General features: G+C 38.2%; 1 protein-coding gene across 1 annotated transcript in view; it reads right to left on the reverse strand.

The window, feature by feature from the left end:
* lrp2a (low density lipoprotein receptor-related protein 2a) overlaps positions 1-22,550 on the reverse strand; it is a 72,818-nt gene that overhangs the window by 16,981 nt on the left and 33,287 nt on the right. Inside the window, 26 exon segments of the mRNA XM_055149731.1 lie at positions 219-286; positions 407-497; positions 1,336-1,455; positions 2,088-2,267; positions 2,380-2,603; positions 3,699-3,827; positions 3,912-4,077; positions 4,205-4,348; positions 5,229-5,360; positions 5,473-5,604; positions 5,682-5,810; positions 5,881-6,003; positions 6,340-6,477; positions 6,603-6,719; positions 7,547-7,663; positions 10,622-10,741; positions 11,918-12,046; positions 12,213-12,458; positions 13,507-13,703; positions 15,250-15,427; positions 16,130-16,353; positions 17,774-17,944; positions 18,220-18,886; positions 19,111-19,406; positions 20,334-20,535; positions 21,758-21,889. Of these exon segments, the coding sequence (XP_055005706.1) occupies positions 219-286; positions 407-497; positions 1,336-1,455; positions 2,088-2,267; positions 2,380-2,603; positions 3,699-3,827; positions 3,912-4,077; positions 4,205-4,348; positions 5,229-5,360; positions 5,473-5,604; positions 5,682-5,810; positions 5,881-6,003; positions 6,340-6,477; positions 6,603-6,719; positions 7,547-7,663; positions 10,622-10,741; positions 11,918-12,046; positions 12,213-12,458; positions 13,507-13,703; positions 15,250-15,427; positions 16,130-16,353; positions 17,774-17,944; positions 18,220-18,886; positions 19,111-19,406; positions 20,334-20,535; positions 21,758-21,889 (4,572 nt within the window).

The raw sequence follows: 22,550 nt of genomic DNA on the forward strand, positions 1-22,550 counted from the left end.
TCTAAAATCATATGAAAATTACTTTTTACTTTTTAGTCCAGTTAAAAATGTAGAAGTTCTTGTGTGGAGTACTTACTTTCAAATGTAGTGAAGTAAAAGCAAAAAACTACCCACTGTAAAATTTACTTAAGTAAAGTTCAGTCACCGAAAAATTCTACTTAAGTACAGTACTTTACTACTTGTACCTCTTTACCTTTCACCCCTGTATGTGAACATACCTGTCCCAGCTGGAGCACTTGTCATTTTCCCCTTTTCACAATAACTGCCCAGATAACCATAAGGACATCTGCAAAATACACACAATAATCATCTCAAAATGCTCAAACCAAGAGTAAATGTAAACAAAAAAACAAAACACAGAGATGTGATGACTTTTCCTGATGAAGACCCCTGCAGCCAGACTCACTTGCACTTTGGAAGAGCCTCCTCATCAAAGTAGCAGGTTCCACCATTCCTGCACCTACATGCAGGGGGCATCGTGACAGGAGGCTCACTGGCTGCAAGAGTGAAAGCCAAGCATTAACAAAACAGAAACAATAAAATAAAACTAACACACACGTCTCACGTCACATACAGTGGTGGAAGAAGTACTACATTTTATTACTTAAAGGTGCATTGTGTAACTTTTCTGGTGGAGGGCCCGTGAAATGCTTTTCTCCATGAAAATGTTATCGCTTTGTCTGGAATGTTTCACAGTGTGATATTAAACCTTTCTATTATCATGGAGATCAAAGTAGATCAAGTCACAGGTCAGATCTGTGGAGAGGTGATCCTGCTCATAGTCACAATACCAGCTATAAAACCACTTGTAACTGAATACTTGTAAGGTAGAATTATTTAATGTCACACTGTGGAAGATTCCAGGCAGAGCAATAACATATCCATAGAAACAAGCAGTTGACAGACCCTCTACTGGAAAAGTTACACAGTGCACCTTTAAGTAAAAGTACAGATATTGGAATAAAAAAAATACTCAATTGTTTCTTGCTTGAATTATGAAAGCGTTATAAATAAACCTTCAGCCTTTTCAGCAGGTCTCAAACTATAATAAATAATACTTTTACGTTTCAGGACTGTTCATAAAAGTATTGGAGTAGAAAGTACAGATACTTGCTCTCAAATGTAGTGAAGTAAAAATAAAAAGTATCCACTGTAAAGATGCCTAGATACCTGAAATTTAAACTTGAGTACAGTGCTTTACAACTTTTACTTTGTTATGTTCCACCACTGGTCATGAAACAGAACCAAAAATCAAACATAGCAGCCATGCAGATACCAGGAGTGGATAAAATGCAACACAGACACTGATGGAGAAATTGGCCAATGATGAAATACCTGCATCACAGATATTGGAGTCAAACTGAACTGGAGAGGAGCCTTGTGGACAGCTGCAGGTGTAACCCCCAGGACGCAGGAGGCACAGGTGACTGCACACGCTCTTACAGGGGTTGGTCACTAAAAAAAGGAGACAATATAAGGACAATTTGTCATGTAGGCTTTAAAGAAGACATAAGACGCTATTTTTCTGAGTAAGTATTAAGTAAGTAAGTAAGTATTAAGTATTAAACTGTAAAAAACAATATTGGCTTGATATTAGAAACAGTTTTGTTAATTTCGTGTTAAAAACTGCAAAACTTGAAGTCTAAATTTTTAAATAATTGTAATAATACTATGTCCCCTTTTGAAAAACAATACTAAAAGACAATTAAAACCACTCACAGTGATGAAGAAGTGAAAAGGAAAAAAAAAAAAAAAGAATATTAAAAATTCTGATTAAAAAAATGCTTTTACTTTTAATGGTTCATTTGCATAGGGGTCTACTTCTAGGCGGTTCTGTTCAGTTGAGTCACTTTGGGCATTGTCGTGATGCCCATTTTATCAAATTTTTCACCAGACCAATCAATCTCATACCCGGTTTAGAGACTTTTCGGCGATCTTAAGACCCTCAAAATCAAGATCATTTGCAAGGAAAAATAATAATAGAGAAGAAGAAACTGGCGGAGAACAATAGCCCGGGTGATGTCACACTATGTTAGTCCACTTCTTTATTCAGTCTATGAATATTACATGTGATCTCCTGTGATTACCTGTGAGGTTGTGCCGATGCTCCTGATAAATGCGGACTTGAGTGAGCCAGGGGTTGATGGTTAGAACCTTCACTTTGTGACCGTTCCCAAATTTGTTCGTCCGCCATACTTCGCCCTTGTCCTTGGTGGTCCAGTACACGTGGCCTTCAAAAACATCTAAACTGTACGGGTTCCCAATATCTGAAAAGAGAGAACCAAACAATGTGAAAGGTTTTATATTATACAACATAGATCAGAAAATAGCGTAACACGAGCCCTTTAACATTTTGCTTGAGTGCGTAGATGTTTTTACCTCCAGATGTGACAATTCTTCTGTCTGTGCCATCTGGTTTCATAGATTCAATTATGTTTTCTTTTGAGTCACACCAGTAGATCCTGTTTCCGTTGGTATAGTCCACAGCCAGTCCAGTGGGCCAGCCCAAGTCCTCCTGACCCACAAGCACCTCTCTGTGCTGTCCATCCATCCACGCTGACTCGATCTTTGGACTTCTGCCTCTGTCTGTCCAGTACATCATGCTGTCCCAACAAAAAACAAAAACAGTTAATGCCCAAAGTTGGAAGAATCTAAATGCATGTACCAAAAACATGTTTTAAGAATGCTAATTTTGAGTAACTTTATTCTATGCTAAATGGTGACATCTTTATATAATGCTTTTACACCTTCAAGGCACGTTTTACACTGACACATTCACACATACATTTATACAGCAGTGAACACAGACACAGGGTTAAGTGTCTTGCCCGAGGACATAACGACATTCATCTGTGGAGCTGGAAAAGCATCCACAAACCTGACCACTAAACCAATGACGTTTATGCTGAGAGTTTATGCAATCAACCATCGAATCAGTGGACAAACGCTCAACCAACAGATCTACTGTCGCGGAGTATTGTAAAAATATATTTCAGTACAGTTACTCTGTTATTTGGTGGGATTCAGGATACACGTACTTTCCTATTTCATCATTTAAACTGCACAATATTAGAAAAAAAAAAGAAAACACTACTTGCTTGCATGTCTTTTTAGAAAAGAAAAAACAATGAAACAAACTTAAAGCCGTTTTAATCTTATGTCATTTTTACTATAACTATAACATACTGCAACTCAATGTGAAGGTATTGTAAGTATTCAGAACACAGTACTTTGACTGGACCATGTAACAGAATACATAGCAGTATTCTGTATCGGATATCGACACCGATATTGAACATTTTGGTGGATCAAAATCAGATATTGGCTTCCAAAATATCGGTTTAGCCAATTTCCGATTTTGGTGTATAAATTGGTGTAATTGTAATAAGACTGTAGTGTAATAAGCCACTGCTGTCCCAAAACATCTCAGAATATAAACTGTCGTTACAAAACCAAAATCATTGTTTAATATATGCTGTTTGTTTTTAAAGGAAATACATTATATTTTCAGTCTCAGCCCTGGTATCAGCTGATATCAGCAAATGGCAGATACTTAAAGCCAAAGTATCGGCATTGGTACTGGAACAGAAAAAAACAAGACCAGTGGATCCCTAATCATGCTACCAAATAACTTTCTTTCCATCATTAATACCCCATGAAAAATAAATAAATAAAAATAGACATAAATCATGCCATACCCAAGTGATGGATTGACAACAATAGCAGCAGGCTGATCAAGATCTGTGTGAATCAGCCATTTGCGGTATCGCCCGTCCAACATGGCCACTTCAATGCGATTGGTCCCTGAATCTGTCCAGTAAATGTGCCTATAAGATAAATACGTAATGAGAAGTAATAAAAAAATCAAAACTACACTAAAGAAGTAACTAATTTAAGAGACTTTTTTTTACCTGCCAACCCAGTCCACAGCGATGCCATCTGGGTTTGCGATGTATCTGAGATTAAGATCCACTTCTTTCACAGGATTGTTGCCGTGGTCATTGAAAGTGGTCATATAAGCCCTTTTGATCGTGCCAAACTGAGATCCCCGTCCAAGTACCGTCCAGTAAACCACACCTACAGCGAATCACAAAATCTTTATTCACATCAAACAAAATACAGCTCCAAGTATGTCTGTGATGAGAAAACAACATTATAACATAGATCAGAAAATAGAGTAATATGGCATCTTTACTAGACTTACTCAGGCCTTGTCCTTCTGGGTCCCACAGATAGTCCAAAGCTTGAATGTGTTCTGCATTGTCCACATAGTCTGAATACTCCTCATTGGAAAGGTTGAAACGGCGGATTCGAACATTGTCTGGCAAAAGTAACACTGGTGGATTTCCTGTAAAAAAAAAAAATGTATACATAGATATCATCCACATCCTCAAAAGTTGTAATGGCCTTTTTTTTTTTTAATTACTTTGTGGCAAATAATAACACATCTGCATCTTGTATTTTGTTGATTTTTTTTATTAAAAAAATAATATTTATATGAAGTATTTATATTTATATTTAAATAATTATATGATTTATGAAGCTTGAGATCAAACAGTGACAGTCAACACACGTGCAAAGTACTGTAATCCAGTTAAGGACAGCAAAATGGCTCGTGCTGTACGAAAACTTGACAGAGAGTGCCGAGTTTTCAAAGAACAATGGATGACTGATTATTTTTTTGTTCAACGTAAGGACCGTGCAGTTTGTCTGATATGTAAAGAAAGTGTGGCGGTTTTCAAAGAATATAATCTGGTCGTCAGGATCGTACAATTCTGTTATATGGCTGACCTGACACTGGCCCCCATCACAGTCAGAGGCCCTCAGAGAAACAACGTTTGGTGACTCCTGATATAAAGTATCAAGTGTTAAAGGATCAAACCAACAAATTAATGTGGTATTAAATAATTGTCACTCCTTTCTCTGTAACTGCTGCTGTGAACCTCATCGTTTCGGTTTTAAAATGTTCGTATTAACCTGCTCTACAAGATAATGGTGTTTTTATTTTGCTTTTTTGTCTGTAAATAAATTCATAGTCTAGCCACAAATTTGCTCCTATAACCGCTAGCCTTGTGAGTTTCATTTGACTGGAGCTGAACACTATATGACCACTTTCAAAGACCACTGCAACAACCCTGTGAAAGAAGTGGATCTTAATCTCACATACAGTGCAAACCCAGACGGCATCACTCCTTTAGTCTACTTCTTAAAAGAGTCTGTGGTCTTACCCTGGGCAGCACACTCAGTCCCCCGAGGTTCACCAAACGACTCAAATCCTTCAGTGCAGAAACATTCATAACTGCCTTTTGTGTTCTTACACTCCTGTGGACATGTGCCATAGACTTCACACTCATTTATATCTATGGGAAAAAAGAAATTATGATATGTCAATGAGTTAACTGTATTGATACATTTGAGAAAAGCAAAGCAAATTCAAGCCATTGTCATGATTACTGAGGAAACCTTTGTTACCTTCACAGTTGTGCCTTTCAGTTTCTTTGGGTTTATACCCTGATCTGCAGGAGCACAGGAAGCCCCCTTCTGTCAAGTCAGTGCAGTTGTGCTCACAGATATTGTCTCCGCACGTGTGTCCACTGCCCTGGTCTAAATCAGACAAACAGCTGAGAAACGCAGAATATAATAGTAATACTGGATTTTATGTACCAGGTCTGTGCACTTACGACAGCCCAGCTCATCTGACTGGTCCCCACAGTCGTCGTACTCATCACAGGCGTACTGCAGAGGGATGCACTGCCCATTACCACATTTGTACTCCTCCTCTGAGCAGGGGCCATGTGTCGGCGTCAGGCCTAAACATGAACAGGATATTACGTGTGAGTTACTACAGATGGTTTTAAGATTAGCTTCAGAAAGACGTACAGTTTTCTTGTCTCTCATCAGAGCCGTCACCGCAGTCGTCGACAGAGTTACACAGCTCATGACTGTAGATGCAGCGGTTATTGTCACACCGGAAACGGAAAGGAGTCTCACACTGAATGGTAGCTAAAGGAGAAAAATACAAGATCAATAAGAATTTGAGCTATATCAGTGGTTCTTAAAGTGAGGTCTAGGGACATTGCAGTGTGCCTAGATATTTGTTTATATAGATTTAGCTGAATATAGATTTATATTAATATTAAGCCCACAAGAATGTGTTGTTTTAACTTCTAACATCTAAGGAAAACATTGCATAATCTTTTATATGCAGTGTAAAATATTGTTATCCTTGTAAAATCATTTGTGCTGTATGTCTTCTGTGAGCATATGGACTGGTGTGTTTTTACATTTAACGTAAATATCTTGTTTTGGTTCTGATTTGTGACTAATGTTGTTCCTTACAGCAAAGGTGGAGCTCCTCATCTGATCCATCCCCACAGTCGTTGTCTCCGTCACATTTCCACTGAGGCTGGACGCACACGTGGTTTTTACATTCAAACAGGAAAGGAGGGCAGTATGTGCCGTTGGGATAACGTGTCGCTGAAACACAGAATTATTAAAAGATATTTTATAATGTAAAACTGGAGAACTAGACCAAAAATACAATGGTTTTGCAACAGACACTGACATGGACGGCGTCTAATAACTCAATAAAATCTACTTACGGCAGGACACTTCATCTGTAGAGTCCATACAGTCGGCGTTTCCGTCACATTTGAATCGTTCGGCGATGCAGTGTCCACTGTCGCACTGGAAATACCCAGACAGACACGAACGCAACTCTGAAACACAAACACATAAACACCACAAGGCAAACTGTAATTTCTGTTAATAAGGTTGTCAAAAGTACTGATACTCTATTGGACTCTGCGGAGTGTAGTGAAAGGGTGGAGTGTGGGAGGGTTTTAGTTTTTTAGTTTTTTGTTTATTTTTGTTTTTGTTATGAAAAATATAAAAATCCAAAAAAGTATTGATACCCTTGATACAAAAACTATCAAAACTAGATCCAAAAAATCCAATTAACAGAACAAAAATGGCCCTTTCCTGATTAGTTTTATAAGAATCTTGAGCCATATCAGAACTAATATAAGGTAACATATTAATATAAACATATATTAACATTTATTTTGTGTTGAGTTGAATGTTAAAGAGCATTTTTGAAATCACAGTGGTATCAAAAGCAGTATCGAGTCTTTCTCTTAATGGTGAAAGTGTTTGTAATATCGTGACAACACTCCATTATTTTTCTTCAGTTCATTATCATTAGAATTTTTAAATAAAAATAAAAAATAAAAAAACAACTAACAAAAACAAAACCCTCCTACACCCCAACCTCTTTCTACAATACACAAAACTACAAAACAATCATTAGTGCATATTTCTCAACATATTAAAAAAGTTATCCATATTTATTCAAAATCTCATTGTTTCCGCTTCAAGTGCTCAGTTAATTATCTGTGAGTTAGTTTTTGCATTGTGACAGCAGTAATTTATGACGGCCGTTTCAAATCAATGGCTGTGGCTGCATGCATGGGCTTTATTACGTCGTTGTTTTGTGCAGCCTCTCTTACTCTAAAAACACAGGCCCCAACAAAAAGGTCCCACTCACCACAGTCTCTCTCATCTGAATTGTCCTCACAGTCGTTGTCATGGTCACAGACCCAACGGCCAGGAATGCACCGAAGATTGTCACAGCGAAACTCACTCTCAGTGCAACTGCGCGGAGCTGAGAAAAACACAAAATACACAAATGAGTACTACCACTTGACCTATTAGCTTAACGTAAGGAGAAAATTTTGCATATGCTTTTATATGTAGTGTAAATTATTATTAGAGGGGAATGGCTGCTAACATTTTTTGTCTTTATGAAGTAATTTGAATGTATTCTCCTTGAACACAAATGAATATTACTACTCGACCCTTAGGATGCTAGAATTTTTTTTCTGCAAGTAATTTTGATGTACACTACTGGTCAAAAGTTTTAGAACACCACACTTTTTCCATTTTTTTACTGTTTACTGTTGACCAAAACGTATTCAAAATTTTTGATTCATGAAAGTGTCCACCTTTGGCAGATATAACAGCTGAACACAGTCGAGGCTTGTTCTTTTTACAATAGAAAACAAATATTCTTCAGAAAGTTTTTCCCAAGTCTGTTGCAGAAGTTCCCATAAATGTGTGGCACTTCTGGAGACTGAGCTGGCCACTCCATGTTTTCAAGTTCACCATCTTATTCTTTTTTCCTGAGGTACTTGGACTTGTATTTTGTTATCGTTAATCTTTTTTTTTTAACCTTTGGCTGGTTTACCTTTGTACCATTTCAAGTTATTCATTGGACTTGCGCGACTTGAATTCCAACAACTGGAAAAATTAGGATGCTCTAAAACTTTTGACCGGTAGTACAAAAATACTACTTTTACTTAAAGTGTTGTCTATTTTTTGTTTTGAGTACCCCCCTAAGCTTTGTTTGTGTGTTACACAGTGTAAATAAATAAGCTAAACATTTTTTTCTGCAAATAAAATGTTGATGTTTAGAATACTACTTTTTATCAAGGTACAAAATGTACACTGTGATACCTGCATCTGCATCTATGCATTTTGTATCTGTCTCTATAAAAATATATATATATATATATATATAAATAAATTAATCTTTTGTAAATTCCCCAGTAACAGTTCAGAAACAGTTACATGTGGACTAACTGCTGCTGCTCTAATTGTTTCTTTAATTGCTATGTAATGTTCTGATGCTCTTACGGCTCGAGGCCTTCAGTTCTAATTTGTTTTGTGTGCTTTAAATTGTTTTGCTTTCTGCCCTGGATCCTGCTGTGGGAGTCCTTGTTTGTGATTGGTGGAGCACTTTTACACCTGGCCAATCCTGCATCATCGCCAGCCTCCTCCCCCTATTTAAGGAGATTGCCAGCACTTGTTAGTGACTGTTGGACTTTGTATGCCATGTTCGTTCATGTCAGTCTCTTGTTTTGTACTAGTACATGTCTGACTTTGTATTTTGTTGAGACACTAGTTTAGTTCTGTTTTGTGCCTTTTTTAATTTGTCACTCAATTCTGTTTTGTGGGTTTATGTGGTTTTACTTTGGGACACTTGTGTTTTGGTTTTCTGTGTCCCTTAGTTTAATCACTCATTTTTGTGAAAGCCTCAGTGACCCATTTTGTGGCACAAAACTTGTATGTTAACCCTGTTGTTTTCTTTCTTAGTTTAGGTTATATTCTGTATATATTTTAGTCTGCTTTGTTCATTTACCTTTTACATCCCTGTTGATTAAACATTATTTAATTTATTCCATTTAATATCTTGGTTATTTTGTTACTTCCCTGACCCCAACGAGCTGGGTCATAACAGATGCTTATTAACTTTATTAGCCTAATTAATTTACCTCATTGTTGATGTAAGCTGTTTAACTCTTACTCATAGACTGATTAAATGTTCCTATAAATTACCAAATGAAAGGATAGTTCAGACAAAATCAAACCAAATCAGCTAAAAGATTGAAGACAGGACATTAAAGCTTAGAAAATAAAAAAAAGTTCCTGTGTCCGTTTTACTCTCTGACCGGAGTATTGTTTGGATGAAGTGTCCTAGTACACAGTTTGCTGTCCTCCTAGAAATCTTCAACAACATCTGATTACTATAGCATATTGTCCAAACTCCAAAATATTCTAAGGATGTAAAATGCATTATAAAGAATATTTTAAATCCATATATTATTACATTTCACATTTCTTTTAGATCTGAATCCCCCTAGTGCTTACTGCTCCTGGTTGGGAAACACTGTAGAGGGTCTTGCAGTAAGGAGACATGTTCATATTTCTCACATATTTTGAACTCTCACACTAAACTAAGTATTATCTGCGATTACCATGAGGTCATAGCTTCCCATCGTGATTTACACCATTCCACTTTCTCCTTATAGAGACTAAATGATCCTTTTAACTGGCATGTTCTCAGACTTGTTTAAATTCTCCGGGGCAAAGGGTGACAGACTCCCTCACTCCTATTTTCTGATGCACTGAGGACAGGCTGTTTCTGGCAGCTGATAACGCTCTCCACTGTCCACCAAAGTGTTGAGCCCCTTACAAAACCATCTGATAAAGCCGTAGCAGGTCTATCCTTCACCATCTACACTCCTTTTTATTTGAACATACGCACAAGTCCACATCCACATCGCACTCTACATCTACTTACGTATACTTACACTATATCAACATGTGTCTGTAATCTATTTAAAGGGGCTATTATTACGCCATTTTTTGATCTATTATAATGTTTCTTCATCAAACACATACCTGGAATTGTGTTTTGTTTCATTCACACATGTTTAACACAGAAACCCTGAACATTTTAGGAGTTATTCTCTCAAACTGAAATCACTCTCTTCCACCTTGTGATGTCATGTAGTAATACAGGAAGTGCTCCACTCTGATTTTAAACTCCAGACACCTTCACTAGCAGCATTTTGATAATTTCAGCTCTGGAGTTATAGATTTCTACTGAACAAAAGCTAAAAGGACTGCACTTGTTCACATGTATGCTAATGAAATGGCAGTAAGAGTTATCGCTCTTGACTCAAAACCAAAAAGTTACATAGTGCACCTTTACAGTAAGAGCTAATGTTTGTAGTGTACAAAACAAATAAAATATTGGATCAGTGTAAGAAACACTCACTGCAGCTCCGTTCATCAGAGTTGTCTCCACAGTCGTCGTCTCCGTCACACTTCCACCTCAGCGGGATGCAGCGGTGGTTGTCACAGCGAAAGTCTCCTCTGGGGTCACAGGTCAACTCACCTGAGGAAACAGAAAACATCAAAAAGAGGAAAGTATGTTCATTTTGGCATTTGAATGAGATAATGCAGATAAATAACTGTGAATGGTTCAATAAAAAACATAATGAGCTATAATGTAATATGATGCTGGCCCCAGATCATCCTGCTTTTGAAAAGAAAGTAGGATGGTATGTTACTTTTTATAGAGTGGAAATAAAATTGTTACTGTAATCTCATTAAGGGCTTAAGAGTATTCCCAAGGTAATCATTGACTCATTCGCACACATAAGCACCTGATACACCAGTGTGTAAGCCAAGAATGGTCAGGCGTCTTGCCCAAAGACACAACGACAGTATACACTGATATAAGCAGGTATTCAAACATCGCTCAAGGAAACATCTCTGAAGGGATTATGGGATGTTTCAATAATGGTGAAAATGTCAGGCATCTTGCTTTTTAATTAAAGTGTAATCATCGGAGGGAGTGAAGCTGCATGCCTAAGACAGATGGGTGACCTCCTTCTCCTGCACTATTCAGTGCACAGGATAAGAGCTCATGGATGAGGAGCGCAGACGGGAGAGGAGCGGAGGAGAGCTGTCTCTACCACACGGTGCTGGGGGTCAGAGATAGAGCGGTGTTAGCCAGTCCACCTGGCCCATCTGCTGCATTCTTATGGGAAGATTAGCACGGATCTCCCCTCCTGCTCCAGCATGGCACTAATGGAGCAGGGCCTCTGATAAGAAACGGGAGGGTCACGGTGAGTGTGTTTGGGTCGTACCAAAGTACAAAGAGACTTGTGTGAACCCTGGCCCCATGCAAGGACAGAGCACCAGCACACACACAAACACACACACACACACGCACACACACCCCAACACGTAGAGCCATACACTGGACACATCATAAATCTGCTCAGAGGAAGGGAGTGGCCAGTGTCGGGGGAGGGAGAGACGTGAGACATCTCCATCAGCACCTCCCACCTCCTCACTGTGCAACGTCCGCAGGAGGCTGAGGTGCAGCTAATTGCCCTTCACTCAGACTTAAAGCTCTCACTCTGGTCTCTGCAAAGTCTTTCATGGGGCAACCTTTACTCACTATTACAACATTTTATTTCATTATAACTTTCTGACCATAAAAACACATTTAATTTGCTAATTCCTTTAGCAAATTAAAAGATTGAGCTTCTAGTTCACTCACCACATCCCTGCTCATCACTGTTGTCTCTGCAGTCGTTGTGACCATTACACACAGACCAAAGGGGCACACAGCGGTAGTTGGTTTTACAGTCAAACTCAGTGTGGTTGTCACAGCGATACGATGGCCCCACTGTAAAATGGAAAATCACAGGAAGGTGTAAAGTCTCACCAAGTTCAAAGTTAGGATGGGGACATGTGCTTGTGTTTATATGGTTATACAGTATAATGTGTTTATTCTTATGCACATAATAAACTGTTTTAGAGCAGAAATGGGTGTATAGTTTGTATGTACTTACTGCACTCCTCCAGTGGTTCATCAGAGCTGTCTCCGCAGTCGTCATCTACGTCACACTTGAAGCTCTGGGGGATACAGCGTCCATTACGGCACTTGAACTGTCCTGGTCGGCATGTCCTGGTGGAGCAGTGGGCTGGATCTTCATCAGACTGATCTCCGCAGTCATCCTCACCATCACACTGCCAGGACTCAGGGATGCAGCGCTTGTTTGCACATTGCCATTGATAAGCTTCACACTGGTGGGTTGCTAGATAAAAAACAGCTTTACTGTAAATCTTTATAGTTATTTTTTGTGTTGTTCAGGTTGTCATGTAATTCTTCTATAGTTCTGTGAAAGAAAATGAAATCTGAACTGTTAACTAATACAAGAATCCCATTAATTTAATTTTTTAAAAACTTCTTAACTACAGGAACACCAAGTGTTTTTGTCAGTAAAAAGCAGGAAATTTCATTCTTAAGACATTATATTACCAAAATAACTGCAGCTTTTGTGATTTGATAAATGCACCAACTTAAATTGTGAAATATTGTGCAGCTCTACACATAACATCACAATTGTAACTAAACTGGGACTAAATGTGGAGCTAAACCTGGACTAGACTAGAACAGTGGTGGATGAAGTACTAAGTTTTTTTACTTAAGTAAAAATATAGATACAGGGGCAAAAAAATACTATAAAAGTAAAAGTATCACATGAAAAAATCTACTTAAGTAAAACTATTAAAGTACCTGTTGAAAAGATGTACTTTAAGAGTAAAAAGTACACGTATTTTAGAGATTTTTAGAACAATTAAAGCATGAATTGTAGTGATTTTCATATTTAGAGTCGAGAATTTAGCTGAGTTAAAATGATTAAACTGCTTTTGCTCAAAGTTGGGCTGTTCCCTCTAATTAAATGTGCTAAAAATAAATTTCATCCATATCAGCAGATCTCAAATCATACTTTTCAATCAGTACTTTTTTACTTTTCAGTGCAGATCTAACATGTAGTGGAGTAGAAAGTACAGATACCTGCTCTCAACGTAAACGTAAACGTAAAAAAATATCCATTGTAAAATTGACTTAAATAAAGTAAAAACACTTAAAATTTTACTTAATATTGTATTTCTTACTTTTGAACTTCATTACCTTCCACCACTGGACTAGACCATGAGAAAACCAAAACTACAACAGAACCAAACCAAGACCACATCAGGATTAAATCTTGATTAAACCATAATAAGACACCTTTACTGTAAATCTCTGTTAGGTTATGTGTTTAGTTTGTCCTGTACGGTTATTCTTCCATAGCCTACCACAGAGCACTTGGTCCTCATCAGAGCCATCGGGGCAGTCAGAGTAAGTGTTGCACAGGAAGTGGGGGCTGGTGCAGTTTCCATCGTTGCACTGAAACTGTCCGAGTCTGCAGTGGCGAGGGGGGCAGGTTGGGGGCTCATCTGAACCGTCTCTACAGTCTGCCTGCCCATCACATTTCCACCAGATAGGAATACACCTGTGAAAGAAAATACATGTGTAGGCATCAATAATCACTACAGAACTTTAGTATAATAATAGTTTTCACAATAATAGTGTTTGGTGACACTTTTACACCATATAACCTGTACCCTACTTTTTGGTTGGTACATTTATTCAATTACAGATGGTTTTATAGCTCAAAAATACCAAGAAAAACAGGCATTGTGACTGTAATTGGGGTCGTCTCTTCACAGAGCTGACCTGTAACTTGGTCTGGTTTAGTCTTCATGAAGATAGAAAGGTTTAATATCCCACTGTGAAACATTACAGATAACGCAACAACATTTCCATGGAGAAAAGTATTTGATGGCCCCTTCTCCAGAAAAGCTACACATTGCACCTTCAATATAGCATGATCAAAGGCTTAATTCATAATGAATAAATAGTTTATTAAGAATTATTTAGGCTTAGTAAGTACTTAATTAATATCTAACTTCATAATTAAGTAGTTACTAAGACTGACTTTCTTTGTTCATTTTCATATTAAGTATAGTCATTATGTAAGTCAGACATGTCAGACTCAGGTCCCGTGAGATCATATCACGTATGTATTTGAGTTGGCCCACTAGCTACAGATTGGCTATAGTGAGTTTTTTATTTAAAATTGTGTTGTTTTTACCTCCGCCAAGGAGGTTATGTTTTTGCCGGCGTTTGTCTGTTTGTTTGTTTGTTTGTTTGTCTGTTAGCAACATAACTCAAAAAGTTATGGACCGATTTTGATGAAATTTTCAGGATTTGTTGGAAATGTGAAAAGGAAGAACTGATTTCATTTTGGGGGTGATCCGGAAGAAATCCTGGATTCTAGATCACTTTGAAATTTTAGTTAACATTGTGGTAAATGGGGCCAAAAATTTTGTTTCTCAATTTCTTGGTTAATTATTGACCAAACCCCATGAAATTTGACCCAGGGATGGACAATGAGATCCTCTTTCATATTCCAAAGGCTGATCTGGATCTGATCCAGAAGACTGATTTTATCGCAATTTATATAAAAAATGGGGGTAGTCCTTGGCGGAGGTCTGCGCTCTCTGAGTGCTTTTCTAGTTTTATATTATGTTTGTTCTGGACTCAATGTTTAAGCAAAACTATTATTAAACATTTATTTTAATAAGAAAAGGTTTAACATTACATATCTCGAAAGAAGAGAAAACATGCAGATGTTGCTGAAATTTTTCAATAAATATTTAGTTTGGCCCATGGCTTAGTCCCAGTTTTTAATTTTGGCCCTCTGTGAATTTGAGTTTAACACCCCTGAGTAAGTAATACCAAATGGACATATGTAATTGTTTTTACTATAACTAAAATAGTAAGATCTATTTTACATTACTGTTAAAACAAAGCATATTAATTAACACACATATACCACTGAAGGTTTTTCAGGATTATAAAATATGGCAATGGTTTGGTAATAATACTGTATGCAAAAATTCATTGAAATCAAAAGGGGTTTCATTGTTAAGGTACTTTCTGGAACAGATAATGGCCTTTGTAAGTAAAGCGGCCATAAAGAAAAGGTGACAGACCGTTCATTGTTGGAGCATCTGTACTGGGTGCTGGAGCACATTGGGAGACAGCGGGTCCCACTTCCGATCTGAACGCTGAGGAAGTGGTCGGGGCATTCACAGGTGTGTTCTTGCCCCCCGTGACTGATCAAGCACAGGTGAGAACAGCCGCCATTGTTCACGGAGCAGGGGTTGTTTACTACGAGAGGAAAGGTTAGAGGTCAATCAATCTCAAGTCATCATCACCAAGCAAAGATAACAAAGGCATTGTTTGACTTGAACATGTCTCAACATAACCGTAGGATTTTGGTTGTGTTTACCGTTGCGTACACACCATCAGGGATGCACAATTTTGAAAAAAACATTGGAGTTTTTCTGAGTTTTGGGGAGATATGTTTAAAATGTATAATTCTGTTCACATTGTTAACAACACTTTAACATCTGAAAGAAATCTGAGCTGATACTATTACAAGAATCCCATAAATTTAATTTTTGTAAAAGTCTGACCTTACAAGTACAAATTTTTTTTCTACAAAATACTGCATGTTTTGTTCTTGACAAAATTTAATCCAAAGAACTAAGACTTAAAAGTGTTTAGGATTGTTATTTCTTCTTGTAATCTACGCTGAAATGGAGCAAAGGATCATGGTCTATGTAGTTCCCTCTGTCTTTTTTTAGGTATTGCTGCACCATAACTCTTAATTTAAGAAAAGAGACTTGTAATTTGATATATTGTGATGGTCCACGATATTATTGTGAGAACTCTGACGATACGATATCAAGATATTTCAGTTATTGTTACATCCCTACTAAACCATGACTAGAACAAGACAAAACCATGTCTACATTAGGACTAAACCAGGACCAGCCTGAATGCAACCTTAATTGCGAGCATACGTACCAATGGGCTGTCTATAGGGATGGCATACGTGGATATCAAATGGTCTGTGTGTGGTATTAACTAAAGCTTCACGTCCAGATCCATCATATTTGTTTCCTTTCTCTACAGTCCGTGTGTTCCAGTCTGTCCAGTACACGGTGTCCTCAAACACAGTCAGTGCAAAGGGATGTGGCAAATTCCCATTATAGACCGTGTGCCTGTGGTGACCATCCAAATCTGAGTATCTGAAAGAATAAATGAAAATTAGCTACAGATTTATGGGCAGTCAACAGAGAGTGATGTCTTAAAGGTCCCACAATTTTCTGATCTGTTATAATGTTGTTTCCTCATCCCAAACATACCTGGTATTGTGTTGTTTCATTCACACATGTTTAACAGACAAATTCTACAAAACTTAAAACCAGGGGAGACATGGCCTTCTCTGTGACCAGCCCCAAGCTCTGGAACGCTCTGCCCCCCCACCTCCAAACAGCCCCCACAGTCTTGTCTTAAAACCCACTTTTATTCACTGTTTTTTAACACTGCATGAGTTGTGCGGTCCTCTGCGTCTTTTATTTATTTTATTTAGCTTTTTACTTATTTACTGCAATTTTTATGATTTTATGGTTTTTGCTTTTATTTTTATTTCACTAGTGTTATTGTTTTAGGACTGGTATGACAAAATTTTAGCAATTTACCTTTTTGTTGTCTTCAGTTTATGATCTCTGTGCAGCACTGGAAACTGCTTTGTTTGTAAAATATGCTATAGAAATAAAGTGGATTTGGATTTGGATATTTAGGCTGAGTTCTTTTAGCCTGATTCATCCGCCGGTTTCACTTCATTGAAACTGTCCGACCTCACAGCATTAGGATTCGTTCGCTTGACGGTAGGCGGGTACTTTTTTTTTATTTAACCAATTACTGCTATTTGGTTGAGACATATGTAATGTGCTGCTAACGGGGCAACTGGTATATTAAGCTTTTCCCAAATCCTGTAGGAAGAAGGGCAATAATGTCTTTCCCCTTGATAAAATTCACCAAATATTCTCTTTGTTCCGGCTTTAAATCTTCGATCTCGGGAATTGTTGCCAACACTGAATGTATGATTTTGTCTACATTAATCTCGACAGCTTTGTTTACTGTTGTGCTGTACCACAAAAAGGGACCCAGTCATAGCTTCACAGCTCTTCACTGATTGGCCGGTGCACGGTCCACAACTTTCGGGGTTCTTGCAAACCGTCTAGTGTATTCTGATTCCTGAACTAGTCGCTGAGAGAAATGAAATTGAGCGGAGGCAGTAGGTGGTGCCAGCCTGGCTAGAGTTCGTCTTTCAAACAGAAAACACTCTGCTACACTGTGTTTTTAAACTCCATACACTTTCACTCGAATCCTTTGGATGATTTCAGCCCTAGATTTGCCTGTCTCTACTGAACAAAAGGGAAAAGGTAGTTGCTAACTTGAAAACTATCACTACATGACATCACAAGGTGGAGGAGAGCATTTTGAGCTTTGGAGATGTAGACAGACTAATAATAAATATGTGTGAATGAAACAAAAACAATGTTATGTTTTTGAGAAGGTCATTACCTTCGCAAAAACATTAAAACATGTCTCACAAGAGTCAATTTTGTGTGATATAAGAGTTTTAAAGTTCAGCGGACTTACTCAATGTAGTTCAGATGGGCGTCAGACCAGTAGAGCATGTCGTTAGTGTAGTCAATAGTGATCCCATTAGGCCAGGCTAACTTTGTGGTGATAACGGCTGTTTTGTTGGTTCCATCCATCCCAACACGACCAATAAATGCTTTGTTTCCCCAGTCTGTCCAGTACACAAATCTATGTAAAAGTAAAAATAAAATATAAAGTTTAGATTACATTCATACATTTTATATTTGTCATTTTTTAAATTTCACATCGGGAGAAGTGTGTGGACGGCATACCCCCATGTAACAGGCCCACTACACCCCTGGTCATACTTGCACTATTTACATAACCATTTATGTTCTATATTTCTTTTTTTTAGTTACTTTAAAACTGTGATCTGAACATGCATTGAGAGACTACTCATTAAACACCGACACAGAACATGATAATTCCAAATATTAACCTACCCATATTTTGGATGCAAAACTAGTGCCCTTGGGTTTTCAAAGCAATATGTATTATTAGCATCCACACAGTGTTCAGCAAGCTTCCTCACAAAGCGCCCATCCAGCTCGCTGACTTTGAGGCAGTCCAAGAAGCTGTCCACCCAGTAGAGTTTCCTGGCCACCCAGTCCACAGCAAGCCCCTCTCCGTGCAGCACCCCATTCACCACCACTTCTCTGTTACTACCGTTGAAATACATTCTTTCAATCACTCTGCGGTTTACATCGATCCAGTACAAACGCTTCTCCACACGATCAAAGTCCAAAGCCACCACACTGGTCAGACCCTGCAGGATGAGGGAGTAGGCTTCCCCGTCGGTGGACAGATTTCTCAGGTAGTAACGATTGCTGAAGATGAGGTACGGAGCGATGTTGCTATTTTGACGGCAGCTGCGTCCGTCGGGTTCTCGCAGGTATCCCGGGGCGCATTTACACACGTAGGAGCCCACAGTGTTTTCGCAGATTTGACTGCAGACGTGAGGGGTTTCAGCGCACTCGTTCACGTCGTCACACGTACGGCCGTCGGACATGAGGCGGTAGCCCGGGCGACAGGTGCAGATGAAGCTGGTCGGCGTGTCCGTGCAGTTGTGGTCACAGTTGTGAGTGGATAGATCTGTGCATTCATTGATACCTGTAGTAAAAATAGTAGAAATAATTTGTTGTAGCAAAGTCAAATAATTTGGGATCACCTTTTTGTCGTACAGTCTATGGGTACAACGTAAAAGTAGTGATAATTTAATCAGTAGTTACTTGGACATAAAGACATTTTGAGAATTACTGACAACTTATTTACACATTTGTTTTAGAAGAGCTGTTTCCAAGCAGTACATTATATATTTCTGTAAAAATACTCACCACATCCCTTCTCGTCACTGTTATCGTTGCAGTCATCATTTCTGTTGCACACCTGCTGAATCGGGATACAGTGTCCGTTTTCACACCTGAATTGTCCTGGGGCACAGGTGGGGGCTGGGGTATGACACATGTGGTCCTGTTCATCGGATTCATCGCCACAATCGTTATCTCCATCACAGACAAAATCACGGGACACACAACGGCCATTTTGACAGGTGAACTGGTGCTGCTGACAGGGCTGGTAGGTGCAGCCTTGCTCATCACTGCTGTCTCCACAATCATTGCGTCGATCACATCTGAAGTTAAAAAAACAAACAAACAAACACATATTTAAGTAATAATAGCAAGTTTTCTTTACCAGTCCAACCAGAACCACACACTTTGACAACTTCACAAATACGAGTGGATCTGGAGCTGTATCCTGTCTCCCTGATTTCAGAGGCCGTAATTGACAGAAAATAAACATAGCTTCTCCATTTGTGGGACACGTGATACAAATTAGTGGCTGTGGTTGAATCGTCTCAAATTAGGACAGAGGATTTTCAAGCTCTGTGTTCTGGTTCTAGTCTCGTCTGGATTCAAATAGAATGTAGAAGGGACAGGCTGGCCAGGCAATTGTTGTCTAACTCTAAAGGACTGACAACTTTACTGAGTCACGTGATTGGCTGTGAGCTCGAGACATTTGTCACAGTGAAGGACAGGAGGACACTGGACAAACCGCTCTCCATTATGGGCACTTCTGCTCACCCACTGCACCAGACTATAGAGGGACAGAAAATACTCCCTACAACCTTACAACAATTCACCCACTGCACCAGACTATAGAGGGACAGAGGAGCGCTTTCTCCAACAGGCTCCTACAGCTCTGCTCAAACAACAAGTGATACAGGACTACATTCATACTATAATACTCCTTACAACTGTACAACAACTCACCCTTATGTAACGAATAACCCTATGTCCTGTCAATCATCATATCATATCATTCTATTTTATTTTTACTTGTATATTTACATTTATATAATTATCTCTTATTTCACATCTGTTTCTTTCCTACTGATTTAGAATTTATTTTACTATTTATATTGTTTGTTCTTTGTTATTAAATTTATTCTGATGTGTGAGCTACTGCGCACCCAAATAATTTCCCTTGTGGAATAAAGTTTGTCTAAGTCTAAGTCTAAGTCTAAGTCAAAAAAAAAGTAACAGAATTTTCGTTTTACCTGTATGAACTGCGTATACAGAGTCCGTTGCTGCAAGTGAACTCATTGACCCCACAGGATCTCCGTGAACAGTTCTGATGCTCGTCCAGTGCATCGGCACAGTCTGCGTCACCGTCACAGACCCAGTCACGAGGAATGCACTTCCTTTGGGGCGGCTGGTTGTTCACGCAGGTAAACTCTAAGTTTGAGCATGTGCGATTTGCTGCGGATAGATTTTAGCAAGTAAAGGAAATAGGTCAGTGTTTCAAAGAGAAAGAAGTGGGTTAACATATTATGCTTTTTTGAGTATTTACTGTTCATCATTCATTTACATTTTGTTCATTGTAAACTGCAAAATTGCTCTATAACAGCTTAAAGTCGCATTGTCTGTAAAATGCTTTTCTCCATGGAGATGTTATTGTTTTATCTGGAATGTTTCACAGTATGGCATTAAATCTTTCTATCTTCAGGCAGACCAAACCAAGTCACAGATAAGAATTGTGGAGAGGCATCTGAGCTCACAGTCAGAATGCCTGTTTTTCGAAGTATTTTGGAACTTTAAAACTATAAAATGTAATAAATGTAAATTAGAGCAATTTAATGTTATACTGTAGAACATTATAAGCAGAGCAAAGACATAAACATAAAAACAAGCAGATGATGGACCTGGATTGCTTTCTATCAGGAAATACAACTTGCTGCTGCTGCTGTTCAGACATAAATCCTTCAAATGCAAGGTTGGTTTTACTTCTAAAATGATTCTATTGACACAAACATTCACATCGACAGTCTGGCGTAATAATAGATTTGCTTCGGGTGCTTTGTGGAGTGGGTAAGACTGTTACCCACTCCAGCCTAGTCTAGCACCTGCGACCTCTGCAAATACAAGGACTGGATGGAATATTTAAAAAAGCGTCTCCACACATCTCCAACACTCTGGTTAACTAGGAAATGAGGTCCTATGTCCAAAATTCCAGACTGTTTCTTTAACACAAAAGGTGGAACAGAGCATTTTGAGCTTTGGAGATGTAGACAGACTAATAATAAAGGGTTACCTAAACATGTGTGAATGAAACAAAACTCCAACTCAAGCTATATTTTTAACATTATAACATGGCTTAAAGATCACAAGAGTCAATTTTGCATAATATAGGCCCTTTCAAAGCTCTTAAGTTGATTTTGTGCAATGCGTCCCCTTTAAACCAATGATTTTAACTTCTGGCTTCTTATTGTTAAAAAGAAAAAAAGCTACAATGCAACAAGTGAAGCAGGAGAAATCAGGAATGCCAACTACTTCCTCTTAACATCTGTAAGAGGAGCCTTAAGAGGCGTGCAGGTGACAAACCAGACAGACGCCACATCACAGCTTTGTAATGGTGTCTAGTCTGGGGTGAAAGTCAAGTGACAATGCCCAGTAAAATAAAGTGGTGTTTTAAAGGCTGTACCACAGTTGTGCCGCTGGTCCTCATCGCTCATGTCTCCGCAGTCATTGTCCCCATCACAAATCCAAGATGACGCAATGCACCTCCCATCATCACAGCGAAACTGGTCAGAGTTACAAGTTCGAGTGAGAGTAGCTGCAAAACAAATCAAAATACAAACTCAGACACAAACTAACACACAAACTCATAATTACCAAACTGTGTAAATGGTAATAACAATAATAGTCTTCTGTCTTGTCATTTGGATTAGTATGTCTTGTTATGTTTTGGACCTATAATCTTGCATTTAAAAATGTTTAAAATGTACATATACTTTAAATAAATTAAATATATATACGGTAATAATATAGACAAAATAAGTAGAAAAATTGCATGAAATTAGCATCAAATTTAAGGGAAACAGTTTGTAGTAACTCGCACATCACAGTAAATAGAGCCAAAATATAAATGCTAATAATTAATTTGAAATATGTAACAAAAGTAATGTATATGTACAAGTAAAAGTAATATATAGGAACTAGAAAATAGAATAACTATGTTTCTGTATTTTATTTTTACTTGTACATATACATTTATATAATTATGCCTCATTTAACACTAGTCTCTTCTGAATTTCTTATTACTATTTATATTTTTGCTCTTTGTTATGATATTATATTGTGATGTGTGAGCTACTGTGTCCAAATAATTTCCCTTGTTGATCAATAAAGTTTGTGTAAGTCTTGTATAAATGCGCATATTGTGGCTTGTGAACAGTTTTTAATTAAGTCTTAGTAAATATCTTGGCGCATCCCCC

The sequence above is a fragment of the Boleophthalmus pectinirostris genome, unplaced genomic scaffold (genome assembly GCF_026225935.1).
Source record: "Boleophthalmus pectinirostris isolate CB_2022bp ecotype Guang Dong unplaced genomic scaffold, ASM2622593v1 HiC_scaffold_1, whole genome shotgun sequence".
In the NCBI taxonomy this organism is placed as follows: Eukaryota; Metazoa; Chordata; class Actinopteri; order Gobiiformes; family Gobiidae; genus Boleophthalmus; species Boleophthalmus pectinirostris.